We start from the raw sequence: 16,461 nt of genomic DNA on the forward strand, positions 1-16,461 counted from the left end.
GTCTCCTTCCCTAAGACATCCTCTACGTCTTGCGGACGTGCACTCACGGAGCCAAATGTGAGGCTACAAAGACTTAAGAATTAAATTAAGTTAGTAGCTAAGCACTTTGCATTGTAACTCAATATACGTTCCCCAGTGCGCTCGGTCAAAATGCATTATTAACGTGTGTTGGCATGTGTGAGAGTGAGTGGAGGGGTGTGACCAAGTGTGCAATATATTAGTTTAAACATCTCATTTGTATTCTGCCAACTAAGATCTATAACAGAAAACAGCAAAGTCACACCATAGATATTTGTGTCTTCTTAGTGGGACACATAGCAGCTGCTTTAGCATGTTTTTAGCTTAAACTGTGACAATCTGTTACTCCCATATCTGACTTTTCAGCACAATGCTGCTGTTTATCTGGGTGGAGCACCGTCAATCTCAGCAAAAAACTATTTGTAATCTCCTCTTTTTTTTTGCAGCAGCAGCAGCAGGTAAACTCGAAGGTGGGGTACTGCTTATCCAGTCAGGCAAATTTTCTTTGAATAGACATAGAGAAGATAATGTTGGCACTGAAAAAATGTAAGTGTTTAGACTGTGACGATCTGTTCAAGTCACAATATTAGGTTCAAGAGAGCAATGAGATTTTGGCAATCTCTTTGCGAATTGTTTTTGTGAAATGTAAATGTGTTGGATTTATTTGTTTAGGGTCAGGGTTTACAAAAAAGGAGCACAGATTTTATAAATCCTGAACTAGATTTTGAAGTGTCTGTTATAAAAGTACAATAATTCACTCCAGGTTTGAGTCGTCTTTAAATCGAGGGTTTTACTTTTTAGTGATTCTAAGGAAGTGATTCTGAAAACATTAAAGATGTTCTCATTTTATTATTTTTTTAACAAAAAAATTGTTTTGACTTTTTTTTAACACAGGTTGTTTTAAACAAGCTCTGATTTACCCAGTTTTTTTTTTGTTTTTTTTTTTTTAGATTTTGACCAAGTGAGGATACACTCCTATGTTATTAGATTTAATGTAGCACTGATAGGAAGCTCAAAGGTAAACTCAAGTTTAGCATGATCTGTTTCTGATGGTTACCCACTTGTTATCCTCAGAGGAACCTGTAACTCTGTCACAATTTCTTTCTTCTATTTTTCGACCAGAATGCTGCCACACAAAATGACTTCAACATGGTAGAGGCTTCGTGAGATTTGAAATGGAGAGACTTAAGCCAGCCAGACATGCAGATTGTAAGCAGGCTGCAAACAAGAAAAGGAGGATTTTACTGATTATAGAACCTCAAACTCAGGAGAAGTAAAGTACCAAAGATGAAGCAAGTTGCTAAGGCAGATAAGATCAGTGGATAAGGCCTCACATGTAAGTATCAGCCGATCAGCGTTTTCCTAAAATTAAGAAAATTGGCACCAATAAATCATCTGGTTGATAAATCGGTGCACCCCCAGTAATTTTACTCAAGGATGTCATACCATAAGAATCTGCTACTGAGATACGTAATGGCTTAAACTAGGTTTAGATGGGACATGTTGGCTAAAAAAACTGTTTTCGACATTTGTTATTGCTTAAATTAAGACAAGGATTGAAAAATCTTAAGCAGCCTAAGGGGTAGTTTGGAGGGCAGATTTTTTAACCTCAGAAAAACTGAAAAAGCTTCCACTGGCAAAACATACTAAAAGAGATAACAGAGGGAAAAAAACCCGGATCATTAAACAAGCACAATGTGTGCCGTTTCACCAACAGAGGCATCATTTTGCTATCAACTTTCATATCCACATGAAAGAGAGGAAAACCCTTCATATCTGCAAACGCACTTGGCAGTGGAACTTTCACAGGCAAGAACCTGCTCACAAATGTTTTGTCTAAACCAAGCTTCAACCCACAAATGATTATCAAACCATTTGAAAGCTGCATTTCAAAGAACTGGTTTCCAACTTCAAACAACTCAGGGACTTTTTTTTTTTAAATGCGTAGACATCAATACACTTGTCAAACCTCAAGCTTACTTTCAAAAATAATCTTAGAAAACGGCGTAATAACTCCTGAGACGTCAACAACACCTTAATAATGAAAAACTGTAGCAAAGCCAGCTTATATAAAAACATCAACGTGTGGTGGGTTAATAATGACAGGTTGTCTTTCTGAGCAGCAATAGTTATGGAGGGATTCGCTCCGCGGGGACAGCAGAACTCTTTCTCCAGATGTCTCGGCTCCACTCAGTCAATTCTCTGTTCACCTCTGTACATGAACACACTCTTTTCCATCTGTTGAATTATCTCCCGGACCATCCTCTCTTGCAATAATCTATGCACCGCTTCACTACTCTGTACCAGCACTGTATTAAGAGTTTCTGGCACGAGATTCCATATTAAAATACCATAATATTTCTCAGCAAAGGAAATTGTGTCTATTGAAGTGCCGTAACGGTGCAGTAAGTGACTTTAACTTGCGAAGTAGACTAATCTTATCAAGCTTAGCATCTTGTACATATGTTAAAATTTCCTTTTAAAAGCAGAAAAGGAAAAATGTACACCTACTCATAACTACACATTGTTTAATTTTTTGCTTTTAGTCATTTAATATTGTACTACATTGGACTTATATTCATATTACCAGTTGACACTGTTACTGAAACTTAATTTATGAAAAATCTCTTACTAAAGCAAGTACAATTTTATCTCTTATCTCTTATCTTAGCCTTTTCCCTCCATTCTGCATGTATTCCATCAATGCATTTGTTTCTTCCCCTCTGCTGCAGCTACGTTAGTGACAGAGCAATCATTATGACGTCTAGTTTGGCGCACACTGACGTTTTACATCAAATAATGTGTGGAGATGGACCACAAAAACTCAATTGGTGCACAGAATCGCGGTCACAACAACAATATCTGGTCTGAAAACTCAAAAGTTTAAAAAGGAAGTCAGCGAGGACCTATTCAGAAAGGAAGTTGTATTTTCTACAATATGCAAAGCATGTCTACAGTTCATTCAGGATGTGAGAGAGAATGAGTGAGGTTTTCAGTAGGTAACAGGAAGAGTCAATGGAATACATGACGGTTGCTCTGTTTCATCTGTTTTTGGTTTCAACCTCCACTTTTGAACGCTGGGAATGTTGGGAGCCTCTTGAAAATCTCAAAAGTATAAACAAAGAGACTGTGAAGCTAGCAACCATAATCACTGATATAACAGCGTAAGTCAGCTGTCACAGACAATTACTGCCTACACAGTAATGTAGTATATTAAGTCTTCAGGTATCAACTTCATAAACAGGGTCCCTTTCCTTCAAGGGTAATTTGAAATTTGAATAAATCTTATCCCAGCTGCATGGATCTGCAAGATTTCCTTCTGACTTGTGTCTAAGGAAATTGTGCCTTGTTTAAGAAAGCCAATCTCACTTCTTCTTACTTCAAGCTCAAAGCTAGGAATTGTTTTAAAATAGCCCCTAAAAGCTACTTTAAAAGTAAGCAGGGAAGTTTGGATACGCGTAGCGTAGGACAGTTTACCATATGAGTGATCGTGACAGTGACGAAAGTAAACACACACCAGCATTAGCGGTTTCCAAAAACTGCGATTTCTGCGCCCAATCCTTCAGCCCCCACAGAAGGCTAATGTGAGAGGCAATGCTGTTTTTGTTTCAGCGCCGATGCAAGTGACAGCACGTCTGTTTGTGTGTACTTGTATGCGTGCGTGTGTGTGTGTGTGTGTCTGTGTGTGTGTAAGTGGAAGTGGTGCCAGATAGATGTTGGGGTTCAAACAGATGGGAGACAGGCATCTGGACAGCTGGCATTCACCGCCTTTCAAAAACCCCTTACGCCAACCACCTCTGCACCATATCCCCATTCTGTCATTCTCTACATCACGCTGTTTTCCTCTTTTCCTTTAATGGTCTTAAGCCTTGCTAGGGGAATCTAAAATAGCAAATTAATAAAAAAAATTATTTTGTTGCAAGGGATTTAATGCACCAGCAGATTTAGAAGCGAGGAGAGGGGGGGTGGAGGGGGGAGAAAACTAGACGTATTTGAAAAGCAAACGTAAATCAAAATTTTTGATTCATCTGCATGAATGTCTCATATCTGTGCGTGCATGTCTGTGTGTGTTATATTAACGCTAGACCTGCAAATTTAACTGGGTCAGGCATCTCTATTTGATGAGAGGAAAGAGCGCCTTTCCAGTTAATGCCAGTCTTCCCAGCACTCAGCCCCCTTCTTTTCCGTCTCTCCCAAAGTCCCTCGGGTGAGATACAACTCAGCAGAGCTTTTTTCATGTTTAAGCATTTCACAAATTCATCTATTAACTTGCATTTATGTATCCGAGGTACTTGTGGTCTCTTTGGTGTCGCTATCCTCCTGCTAAATTCTACTTGGCAGCCCCCTCAAGGATTTTAGCTTGAGTGATTGGTGCGACTGCAAAAAACCTGCCTCATTTTGCGGAGGAAAATTCATGGCACATAGCCACAGCCTCCAGAGTTTATTTAGAGTGGAAAACCATCCCTGGAAAAAAACAACAAAAAAAAAACATTAATGAAACAAAATAACCAATTAGGATTTCTTTTGTGGACAAAAACATTACACAGAGTGTTTATGCTATGCCTTTTTCACTTTGTGTTTTTAAAACAAAAAACCTCCTCCACTTAAATCACATTTTTTTTATTGTTCCACAAAATTGAAGGGACTTTGACACTCTAACATGAGAATGTGATTTGATTTAAACAATTCCAATTTATTATTATTAATTATAATAATTATTAATAATATTTTTTTAATGTATGTGTTTATCATTGTCAATATTAAAAAAAATATATATTATTTACATAATTATCCCAAAATACAACAGAAATAAAACCAATTGTCTATGTTTATGTATTTATTTCTCCTCTCCCTCCCTCCCTCCCTCCCAGTGTGATTCTTAAATCTTTCATTGAATGTTTATGCTTTTCCTTCATTAACTATGAAATGGCATTTGGAAAAAAAAAAAAAAAACTAAACTGATACCAAGAGAAAAAAAAGCTTTGTGTGATTGACTTAATTAGTTCTAAAGATTAACTCCAAATTGAGCAGCAGCATAAATGACACAATGCCAAGCCAAAACACTTCAAAGAAATGAGAACTGAGCCCATTCTGGGTAACACCATTCTTGTGAGAGATTTTTTTTTTCCAGTAAGAAGTATGACAAAAAATTATCACCCAGGGATTTAAAAAAAAATAAAAAATAAGGCCAAACACTGATATGTGTGAATTTCAAGCATCTATTCATTCATTGTTTGTGGTGCAGTCAAATGGAAAATAACTGAACCCCTTGGCAGTGTAAGATCCGAGACGTTGAAACAAGTTTTTTGTTCAGTGCTCCAGGCAAAACAGAATTCCTGTGATATAACACTATGTAGAGTTAATAAACACCCGGGCACCTAAATTAGAATAAGTAAAATAACAAACAGTGGCATAAATTGTCTTCTTTTCCTTTCTCGAGGCTGACAAAACACAAAGTTCTAATACCTGCAATAGGTAAAGTGCAGGTAAAGTTTTACTCAAAGAAGAATCGGAAAAGTGTGAAATGCATTTGTACTCAGAACCGTTTAGACTAGCGGTTCTCAACGTGGGCGGTACCGCCCCCCAGGGGGCGTTCGGAGGACGGCAGGGGGCGCTGGTGGACATTTTTACAAAAGGGGGGCGCTGGGATGCCTTTGGGGGGCGTTTGGTCGAAGGTAAACTTTACACCTTAAATGCACAACAATACCAGTTTAGACTTTGAGCAACTTGGTAAAACTGTATTGTGTAACATTAAACCATGCTTGGCTGCAACTGTATCGATGGCAGCTCTTCTTCTATTCAGTGTTTGTTAGCTTCTGTTAGCTTCTTGGCGCAGCTCTGCTCCTGCTACTGGTAGCTAAAATCACGATACCCTCACTGTGTCTCCCTCTGAAAAATTAACCCATTTAAATAAAGAAATAAAGATTAATTTATAAATCAATAGACAGGTCTATATAAAGATATAATCCATGTTTCTGTCTCATATTTGTATGGCATTAAAAGGACCTGGAACTTTTGTTTTTCCACTGAAAGCTCTGGTTTGCACAGTAAATGCCATGTGGGTGAAATTTTATGGATGATACTCTGATGTCCCATTCTCCTGAAGGCAGCAGAGAGTTGCGTCACCAGAAACCTACAAGAAGAGCTATGATTAATGTAGTTACAGTTCTATCCATGTTTTAATGTTGCAGAGCTCAGTCGTTTTGCAAATAGTTCAAAGTTTAAACTGGCATGTTGAACATCTTTTATCTGGTCACTTTGGGCAAGATTTAACAACTAGAAAATGGCACAAAATAAGAATATTTTTTCCACTGATTGGCTGCTGTTAGGCCTGCCAATTTTAACTTGAATGTTCATTGCATTTTTCATAGATGCCTGTGAACATAATTTCTATTCCCATGAGTTTTTTGTTCTCTGGGAAGTTATTTTCGATGATAAATACAGAAACAAGCATAAAAATCAAAACATCTACAATAGTGATAGTAATATTAATGATAAAATAATGGTCAGTGCAAAGTAGCCTACAAATTCTTTGGTGGGGGGCGGTGAGGGACCTGGATAAAGGCTAGCGGGGCGCTGGCCCAAGAAAGGTTGAGAAACACTGGTTTAGACAATACTTCGGAGAAACACTGATGGCAGCTGCAAGTCTTTTAGGTTGTCTCTGTCAGCGTCGCGCATCTGAAATCTGAAATCAGATCGGATGAAGAGGGTCTGTGAGCGTCAATTCTCAAGTCTTGCCACAGATTCCCAGTTTTGCTTAAGTCTGGACTTCAACTGGGCCATTTCAACAAATTATCTAAACTACATATTTGTAGCTCTTGTCGGCCACTTGCAAGGTGACTCTCCGCTCCAGCCTCTTGCTGCCTCCAACAAGTTTTCTTTCAGGGTTACCTTTTATTTAGCGCCATCCATCTTCCTATCAGCTACAACCAGCTTTCCTATCTATGCTGAAGAAAAGCATCTCTGCAGCATAATGCTGCCTCTCCCTAGTTTTATAATGGATATTAATGTTTTAAGCTCATGTACAGTTGTAGTTTAGTGTTGCCATCATGGCTTGTGACAAACCGTGAGCATCTATCTCTTCTTGCCACTCTTAAAGAGCATACATGGAGTCCATGATTGTCCTGTCAACAATGCACTGAATTGTACTTCTATTACCTTCAGAGAGAAGGTAATAGAACTTTTCATGTTGCATTTGCATTTGCAAAAAAAAAAAAAAAAAAAAAAAAAGCTGTTCTTTTATCATAAATAAAAGCCTAGCGGACTACATTGGGGTCTTAATGTGGAAAAACTATAGAAACATTCAAATGGTTTAAATACTTTAGACAGAATTTACAAAGAGGTCAGTTTTAAAATCAGGTCTCGAGTCTCTGTTTGACCTCAGTTATTGCAGTAAGGTCTAACAAGAAAATACCTTTCAGCCACACAATCTATGTAGAAGGTGTGTTTCATCTAAGCTTAGATAACACCCCTGAAGAAGACGCCTCAGAGAGAGAAAGAGCAAGATCAAGCTGAGAGAGGAAGAGAAGAAACGCAAGAGAGGCATACAAACAGGCCGGTGATAATCAATGACTTAAGTGAGCAAGGAGAGAAGAAGAATGTAAGTAAAGGCAGAAGGTGATCTGACCCATCGCTGCCGACCACCCTGAGAAAGAAAGAGGCCTGCATGCACGGGTTGGAAAAAAACACCAGCAGAGAATCATTGTATATGGGTTTTGACTGACATCGCCCTTCATTTTGAGAAATGTCATCAGTGGGGTGACTTCCTGTGAATCATTTTAATAGAGGTAAAGCAGATGTGTGTGAGAGTGTGAGGGTGCACAGACTGAAGTGGGGTAAGGATATTGTTTGTCACCGCAGGAACAGGTGGGGGTGAGACTAATGAAGAAAAGAAGGGTGGCATTTAAATTGGCCTTGCCTCGATCCTGTCTTCCATCCTATTTCAACCAGCATGCGAGCTGGGTTTTTTTTTTCCCCAGAGGAAAACGAGGATTCCTCAAACACTGTGACGAAGTTTCCACTTTAACTGTTTATCAGCCTGCAGGCACATTTTACATTTTCACATTGTTTGTGTGTAATTCCTATTTATTCATTGTAGAATGTTTTGCCATCTGGTATCTTGTAACTGCTAAATAATTCTACAGTGTCAGAATAATATTTCCATCCTCCATGTTGTATCTTTTCCTCACTAAAACTTTATCCGCTCTCCTTCTTTTTGATGTTTTGTTTTTTCTTTTTTGATGTAACGTGTACATGAAAACGCCTAAAAATGACCTTATTGCCATCACTTTTATAGAAAAATCAGAATTCACAGAATGTGCTTTATCTAAATTGACTGAACCCCTTCAGAAACCATGAACAGAGTGAAGTGGGATGTAAAATTTTCAAAATGTAAAAAGCTATTTATTTTTTATTTTTATTTTTTTTGCATAGGCATAAAGAGTACACTTTAATTATTCTAATATTTTACCATTTTACCATGTGGTAGAACATGATAATAAACATATGAAACCTGAAAAATCTTCCATCCATCATTTCAGCAAGAATAAAAGTCTTCTAAAATCAATCATTTTCAAAATAATTGTGGTAGTAATGTCAAATAATCAAGGGCTTTTGAATTAAACTGATTTCTTTCAAGAAATATAAATAAAATCTATTTGACTATTTCCTGTAAAAACTACCACTAGCTGAACGTGTTGCACTCCAAAGACCAAATGTACGAAATCCCAGGAAATAAGTAAAACATACTGTTATCAGAGTGTCAGTGCCATGCGGCATTCGTGTCCCAAAATTCTAACTAGGATTGCCACAATGCTTAAATTTCAAACACAAACAGTAAGAAAAAATATTCAATACTCGAAATCGCTGCAAAGTTTTTTTTTTTTTAAATGAAATGGGTTTTTTTTCTAGTTAACTCCAAAATATATAACGAATTGCAATTTACATTTTTTAAACTTTTCTATCAAAAAGCAAGGGATATTTTAGTCCTTGTTAAAAGACATACATAATTTAAAAGTGCCACCTCACCTCTTTATCTTCAGTGTGCCAGTGTTTGCTTCAATTTGACTGTCAACAGCCTGGGACAAATAAAGGTTCATTTTCTACTAAAATTGTATTTCAAAACAAACGCGGGTCTGGAGCATACAAAGCATATTTTTAACTAAGTACTCAAGGATCTGATCCATGCAAATGTATTCAGCAGCCCTGAACTATTTCTCTCTTTCTGGTAATTTTGCTGGGTATTTTCTTTAATGATCAACTACAGTAGCCTCATAAGAAACGTACCTCGGAACAAAGCTTGTCAGCTAAAGAGGATCGCATATGTTTTTTTTTTTGTGTTTTGGACGTACTTGCCGTGTTTGCGTAGTTTGAAACTTCCAGCAGTGGCCTATCGTTTTGGTCAGATGAGTGGCTGCAGGGAGGCTGAGCTGCTGCTGGAAGAAGTGTGATAATTTGGGCAACCGAGAATTGTTCAGTTTAGCAATTTTGACTCAAGTGAGCGTCTTTAATACCAATATGTCAATTTTTCTTTGACAACCTTCCTCACAACACAAGCAACTGCCTCATGGAAAGGAGGCTGTTCATTCAAATACTTAGAATAGTTTTATGTTTGTGTTGTTTTTGTTGGCAGAAACTCAGTCTTCAAATTGACCTGCTGTGAGAAGCAATTAGGTAGACTCCCTGGTGAAGTTCTTCCTGATGTCTGAACTCACACTGACTTACTTTAGGCAAGACAACTCAAAAGATACCTCCAACTTCTGAGCAAAAAAAAAAAAAAATCCGCTTAAAATGCTGTTAAATTTAGTACATTATCCAACAAATTTATCTTAGGTGACTGGCATAAAATTACAATTAAAGCTACAGCCTGTGGCATTATCTAGTCAACAAATTAGATTTTGACTTTAACGTTTCACAGCTCAAATATCAGCCACCAACCTTAACGCGCGTAACAACAGAAGGTGCCTACAGCAACAATTTTCACCTAAAAAGCATCCGACATCTAACCAGGATTGTTTACTATAAATGACTTCCAACAAAGAGACATAAAAATATGAAATGAATCTGTTCATGTCACACCTCGTTTACCCCAGCTCACACAACCATACTGTAATCTGACAACTCTACCTGAGGCTCGTCATCAATAAGGCAAGAGCTGCTAAAAATATTTCTACTCTGCCGCTTACCTTACTCTGTTCCCTCATTTCCCCTCAGCATTTTGTTTCACTGAAATAGCCAAGTTTGCTACAAGCTCCTCTACAGGCACCTTGCTCTGCCTCTCCTCTTTCCCTCTAACTACATAATCCTGGTAGTTTTTTTTTGTTGTTTTTTAAGAGAAAGTCTTTCTCTTTGTGGTTCCCAACCATCCCAATATGTGAAGGAAGTGTTTTAAAAGGCACTGCCTGCACTTTTATGCTGACCCTCTCTCTGTCTATCTCTTCCATCTCTCCCCCCATCTTCCTTTTTCCCCATCTCCCTTCCCTTCTGTTATGGCTCTAGTTCGCCCTCATGTATATTTATGCTACAAAGCTGAAGAGTCAGGCAGACTTAAAATGAAAACTCCAACTAGAGAGTGCTTGTGTGCTCATTTTGTGAGCATGCACTGTACATGCACAATAATATGGTGCACAGGATGTGTGTGAGTGGGAGAGGGAAAATGAACTCTCATCTTTTTCCAAGATTTTTTTTTTCATATTCAGGGGTAGAATTTTTTTCTCTCCATTTCAGCTTCGACTGCATATTTTCTTTTCTTTTTTTTTTTTTTTTTTTGCCCATTCTCGCATCCTCTTCCTAACTTACAATAAAGAACATATCACTAAATTTCCTCTATCACCTGTCAGGAAGGATAAAAGTAACAACTTCATCTAAATAAGTGACTAAGCAAAGGCTATTTAGCAGCATCGCTTTCAGGAAACACTTCTGATTGCAAACAGTTGTAGCCTGGAACGTAACTCTTCTTGAAGGGATTGCTGAATTTTTGGAAGTGAGGTTGTGAGAATTTAATCAAAATGGTTCCCTAACTAGTCAGAGTTGAGGATAAAGCTATAACAATGTTTAGCTTTAAACATTGTTAAAAAGCCCCAAAACAAAGAAATTCTTGGTTGGCTAGCAGTCTGTCAAATACTGGGGGGAACCAGCCGAACTTGATTGGACACCCAAACCTATGAAAAGTGATTAACAAGTCACAACATCTAGCACTGATTACAGTAAAAAAAAAAAAAAAAGAAAGAAAAAAAAGACAGACATGATTTAAGATTGTCATTTAGGTCCATGTGCAAGTTGATGCACACAACATGTGCACCTGTGCAGGCAGTTTGTGGAGGGAAGTGGCCGGGCCCTTTGGCGAAACCCACACCTCAATATTTTTGCAGCAGTTGGCGGGTGGCACATAACAAACAGGAAGAAGAGCAGTAAGGTAGCGTGTGAAAGGATGTTCGTTTTTCCCAGCATATGTATGCGTGAATAAAATCAGAGAGGGAATCATTAAAAGTAAAAAAAAAAAAGGAACTGCTAAGTAGTTACAGTTATGAGGCCATTCTTTATAGAGGAAACTGTATTAGGAAATAACTATAACTTCAACGATACGTTGAAGGTTATTACAGATCTACACTGATGAGGTGTAAACCATAAACCAAAACATATATTGTATTGATTAAACTCACCAGCTGTAACTCCTGCCACAAAAATGTCCTTTTATCTAAATTGTATTTCTCTCTTCGATAAGCAAGAGGACATTTTCCCTTTTTATCCACCTGACTGGCAACAGGTGAGGGACGGACAAAAATTCGGGAATAATTAGTGAATGAATGCTACTTTTATCCCAGCATTTTGTCTAGTATCGCACTGAAATGAATTTAAAATTAATGATAAAAATGTTTTAAAATCTCTTGAAACCTTGGTTTCAAGTGACTGAAACCAAGTTAGATAGTTAGACAGTTTAGTAACTATCTAACAGTGATTTAAGAAACAGCTAGAGAAAAAAGGAAAGTCATATAAACCCACTTTTCTCTTTTGTATGCCTGCAGTGAGCTGGGCAAACACTGTTGTTCTTAGTTCATAGCCCAAAACAGCTCAGCGTACCTCTAAAAAACATGAAAAGCTTTTTTTTTTTTTTTTTTTTACCATAAATAATACATTATAACCTGAATCAGTATTTTAAATGCCTGCAAATACAGTGCTTTTGTTGCATGTAAACATGAGCACGGAAAGCACATCTGCCTGTTTCGGTGTGCTTGCTCGGACGAGCGTGTGCTGAAACAATAGCTATCTCGAGAGGCGAGCGGTGCAGCTGACTCTCCTTTAGTTTCCCTAAAAGGAGGAACGTGGGAAAAGAGGAATAAGAGCCATTCATCTTCTCACTGCTTCATTCACTACCTCCCTTTCTTACTCACACCCCTCCTCTTTCCGCCTTTCACACCACATCTTTGTTCCCCTAAATGGCCTCTCTTCTGGCTAAACCCCCCACTTGAAAATGCTCTGTTGTTGCAACCCCGACAAATATGCACTTGATGCAAACACAAAGAGGCATCGCACACATACACTCTCACACATTACTCTTAGAAAAAAAATAAAAAATCTCCTGAAACAATCCTCTACTGAAGTGGCTTACGATTCAAAGAGAAACCCTTCCTCATCTTCATCATTGCACAGCAATTGATTACTGGATTTACCAAGTTGATACCTGACTCAGGGAGTCAGTCTGATACTACTGACCCAATTCATCCTCTATCCGTCTCTGTCTTTCTCTAATGCGCGTTATCCCCACACTCATCATCCAATACCTTCACATCCTTGGCGTTCATGCGTGTTCCCTCTTTGCCGACAAAAATATCGTCTATATCCACCAGAACATGCCGGTCCAGGCCCAGGGTAAGCTTTCTGTCTGTGAGGTAGGAGATGGCATCCACCAGGATGAGTCTGTGGAGCCAGTAGCCCAGTCCCTGGCCAAAGAGCACTCGTCTCACTCCGTCATACAGCCCCATGTCCTGCACCACCGTGGCCTGGAGGCCGAGGCTGAAACCAGGTCCAGCATTGTCTCCGCTGCCTGCCCCCGCTCCCTCTTTAGCCCGTGCTAACAGCACAGCCTGATATGTGGAGTGATTAGACGAGAACGAGGTCCAGTCCTCCCCAGGTAGGGCCCCTCGATCTGTGCCGGGCTTGGTCAAATGGAGGAGTGGTGAGGTGGACACCACGCAGCAGTCCCAAAGAGCCTGGTTGGTTCTCAGAACGAGCGGCAGGCCTCGCAGTTTGAGCACAGAGGGGGAATTCTCTGTGGAGCGGTAGAAGCCAATAATGCCAACTCTATACTCAGTGCAATATTGATGCAACAGCTGTCTGTTCCATGTATCTGCATGTGCATACTTCAATAGATTCTCATAAATGATGAGCGAATACCGTCCCCGGCCTTTCTCTGTCAGCGGTGGAAGGTCCCCCTTTCCTGAGGCTATCTCCATCCGAAACTGGAAATGGGCCGACTCCAGTATGGCCACGATGTCCTGGCCCAACTGAGAGTACTGTGACTCCACTAGTACCAGCACCACTGGATCAGTGTGGACATGTGTGTGCGGGGGGTTAGGAGGGTACGGGTAGGGGAGCTGACGGTACGGGGACATGGAAAGTGGCTGGGAGCAGGCAGGCTCGACTGATTGTCCAAGATGCATTGAGGGGGAAGAGTTTGAGAAAAGGAAATAGGCAGATAGGAGCAGGGAAATGAGGCAGCACGAGGCCAGAAGGAGCAGGAGTCTACGTAAGTGGCGCCGGAATCTCACAGCCACTGTCATCTCGAACTGCGGAGGTACTGTCCGTCAAACTAATAGATGTCTTTTTCAGTTTCACAGGCGTCTAGAGGTTTAGGAAAACCCAAGAGATTGTCTGTGTGTGCAAGACAGGAGCATAGCCACTCAGGGGTATGTCATGTCACCATGGCAGGTGAGTAAGGAAGCAGAGCCGGATTTTGGAAGAAGGGCCTTGATTGAAGAAACACAGTCGAGGTTCCTTAGCTTCAGGTCCTCACAGAGGAGTCACACAGAGGGGTTGACTAATATCTGCAGAGACGGGGGACAAGAAGAAAAGAAAAGAATAAATTCATTGCACAAGGTTGAATATCCTGCATTAGTTCTGTGTGCATTTGTGAGTGAATGTGTACCTAGGCTGTGCCACCCTGGGGAATGTGAGGGCACAGCTGGTAACTACAGAACTGATTGAAAACAACTTGCATCCTCAGGGCTTAGCCAGCCTCTGACACACACACACGCGCACACGCACACACACGCACACACACACACACACGCACACACACACACACACACACACACACACACACACACACATACATGCAAAATGACATCCCAGTTAAAACATGACACAAAATTCAATCCACACAAACAAACAACAGCTGGTTGTGTGTTAATGTTGTCTTGCAGGGAGGTGAATAGGAGCTCAACTAATCAGTCCCATAAAGCTCCGCAGAGATTTCCTCTAATTGTGCCAAACTCTGAGCACCTCTGTCCTATTTCTGAACCTAATCATCTGAAATACCACAAAATTAGAGCTGGAATCCTTTTGCCAAGAGCACTAATCTGAAGGGAGGGAGGCCCGTGACAGCACAGAGGAAAAGAAGTGCGAGAATGAGAGAGAGCGAGAAAAGTGAGAAGGAGAAAGGAACAAAACGCAATGAATTATAGAAACAGACAAAAAAGAGCAGGATTAGCATCTTAATGTATGTGCCGGGAGCCAGGGAGAAGAAAAGATCCCACAGCATCTCTTTCTTTCTCTCCTCCTCCTCCTGCTCTGTCTCTCTGTGGCCCTCTCCTCCACTTCTTTCAGTTTGAATATCAATGGCCTCTTCTTAGATTCTCCATCTCTCCCTTTTTTCTTGTTCTTCACTTTTAGGGAACACAAGCAGGGAGAAGGTCAAAGAGGAGGGATTCCAGGCATACTCCTGAAATATTAGATCAGTAAATGAGAAAGGGGGGGAGCAAAAAAAATGGAACTGCTCTTTGGAGATCTACCAGCACAAGGATGAAAACGGCATTACTTATGCCACTAACTAGTGTGAGTTGAGCTAAATGGCACTTTCATGAAAATACTCTCCCCTCCAAAAACATCTTGTTACATATCACACATCAGCTATAGGTATCAAAGTATACCACAGTTACAAAAATGTTCAAAACCAATAAGATTTTCCCACACACCCTTCTTTCACGTTCAAAGTCCTTTTATTTATGTACGTAAGAAAGCTTATGTGTCTTCGGCTGTATGGAGTAGTGCAGCGCTGACTCTTCTCCAATTTTTTTGCTGCACACTGGAAGTCATCTGGCTGAAATACCTAAAATGCTTAAAATTTTAATTCAAGGTTATCAAACTGTCAGAATCTCCTGTCTGAGATTCAGATAAAAAAAGGAGACGGGCGATGAAAGAGACGCTCTGAACTCTTTAGGAATAAACGGTGCTTTAGGCAAGAGAGGAGGCGGTTTATGGAAGCTGGTGGTTGGAGCTCTGACTGAATGGAAGACTGATTTAACATGTTAATAAAAGGTACAACTAGGCTTTCTCGCTAAGACACAAGAGGGCGCTCGCAACGGTTGAAATACGACTTCACGTGGAAGTTTTACCCTCAGATTAACAACTTTAGTTGCTTAAACTAAAAAAAGATAAAATATCATCTTTTGTTCTTTTCTATCAGTCAGCAATTTGTTATTTAATTGTCTTAATATTACAGTTTTAACAAGTAATTCAGTGGTGCCGCGCAATAGTGTAAACAAAGGAAAGGCAAAAGAAAACAGCCCTGTATGACTTCATTTTCTCCTCTCGCATTGTTTTTCCTCTTTGCATAATTTGATTTAATGCACCTTCTAATCCAACATTAGCAAATTCCTGCATAAAGTCTAATAACACGTAATTCAACAGTTTCCCGTCCCGCTTCACGCTGTTGTAGTTAATGTTCGGGAACCTGCACAGACTCGCCCACTTACCTCTAACCCGGGCTGAGCGGCTGCCGTGCGGGAGGAAGCGAGGCGGTGGAGCGGTGAACGTGATGCTGCTGCTGCTGCTGCTGGTGCCGGTGATGGGTCCGGGGCTCCAGTCTCGGTGGTGCACCCGTGTGTTTTGGATGCTGAGGCGTTGTGCCATCTCTCGCTCCCTCCCTCCTCCCTTTCTTCCCCGTCTCTACAAAAGCAGCAGGGTCGTCCAGTCGGAATGATCCTCTCTCCTCCCCCCCATTCATCACACTTCTGTTTCTCTACCCCCCCACCCCCGCCAGCTATCCCGCCCTATACTACGATATCTGTTTGTGAATCTCAGCTCGATATGCGGCGGAGCCTCGACGCATCCGGCTGCCCGCTGACGACTGGCTGCCGCGCGTAAAGGCTGCTGGTTTGTAAGCGCCTGACTAGCGGAGGCGATAGAGGGAGAAAACGTGGAGGGGACAGAGGGGGGAGGAGGAAT

At 40.4% G+C, this 16,461-nt stretch overlaps 1 protein-coding gene across 3 annotated transcripts in view; it reads right to left on the reverse strand.

The window, feature by feature from the left end:
• ndst3 (N-deacetylase/N-sulfotransferase (heparan glucosaminyl) 3) overlaps nucleotides 1–16,461 on the reverse strand; it is a 53,266-nt gene extending 36,805 nt beyond the window's left edge. Inside the window, exons 1-2 of one of the 3 annotated variants that reach the window (XM_015004969.2) lie at nucleotides 15,990–16,459; nucleotides 12,798–14,060 (exon numbers count right to left, since the gene is read on the reverse strand). In XM_015004969.2, coding sequence (XP_014860455.2) covers nucleotides 12,798–13,796 — 999 coding nt within the window. In that variant the 5' untranslated portion in view covers nucleotides 13,797–14,060; nucleotides 15,990–16,459. Of the gene's footprint in view, nucleotides 1–12,797; nucleotides 14,061–15,989 lie in introns of all 3 variants that reach the window. The other 2 variants (XM_015004970.2, XM_088004331.1) reach the window with 2 other exon arrangements.

Source organism: Poecilia mexicana, unplaced genomic scaffold, assembly GCF_051168715.1.
Source record: "Poecilia mexicana isolate PSO_F unplaced genomic scaffold, ASM5116871v1 scaffold_1, whole genome shotgun sequence".
In the NCBI taxonomy this organism is placed as follows: Eukaryota; Metazoa; Chordata; class Actinopteri; order Cyprinodontiformes; family Poeciliidae; genus Poecilia; species Poecilia mexicana.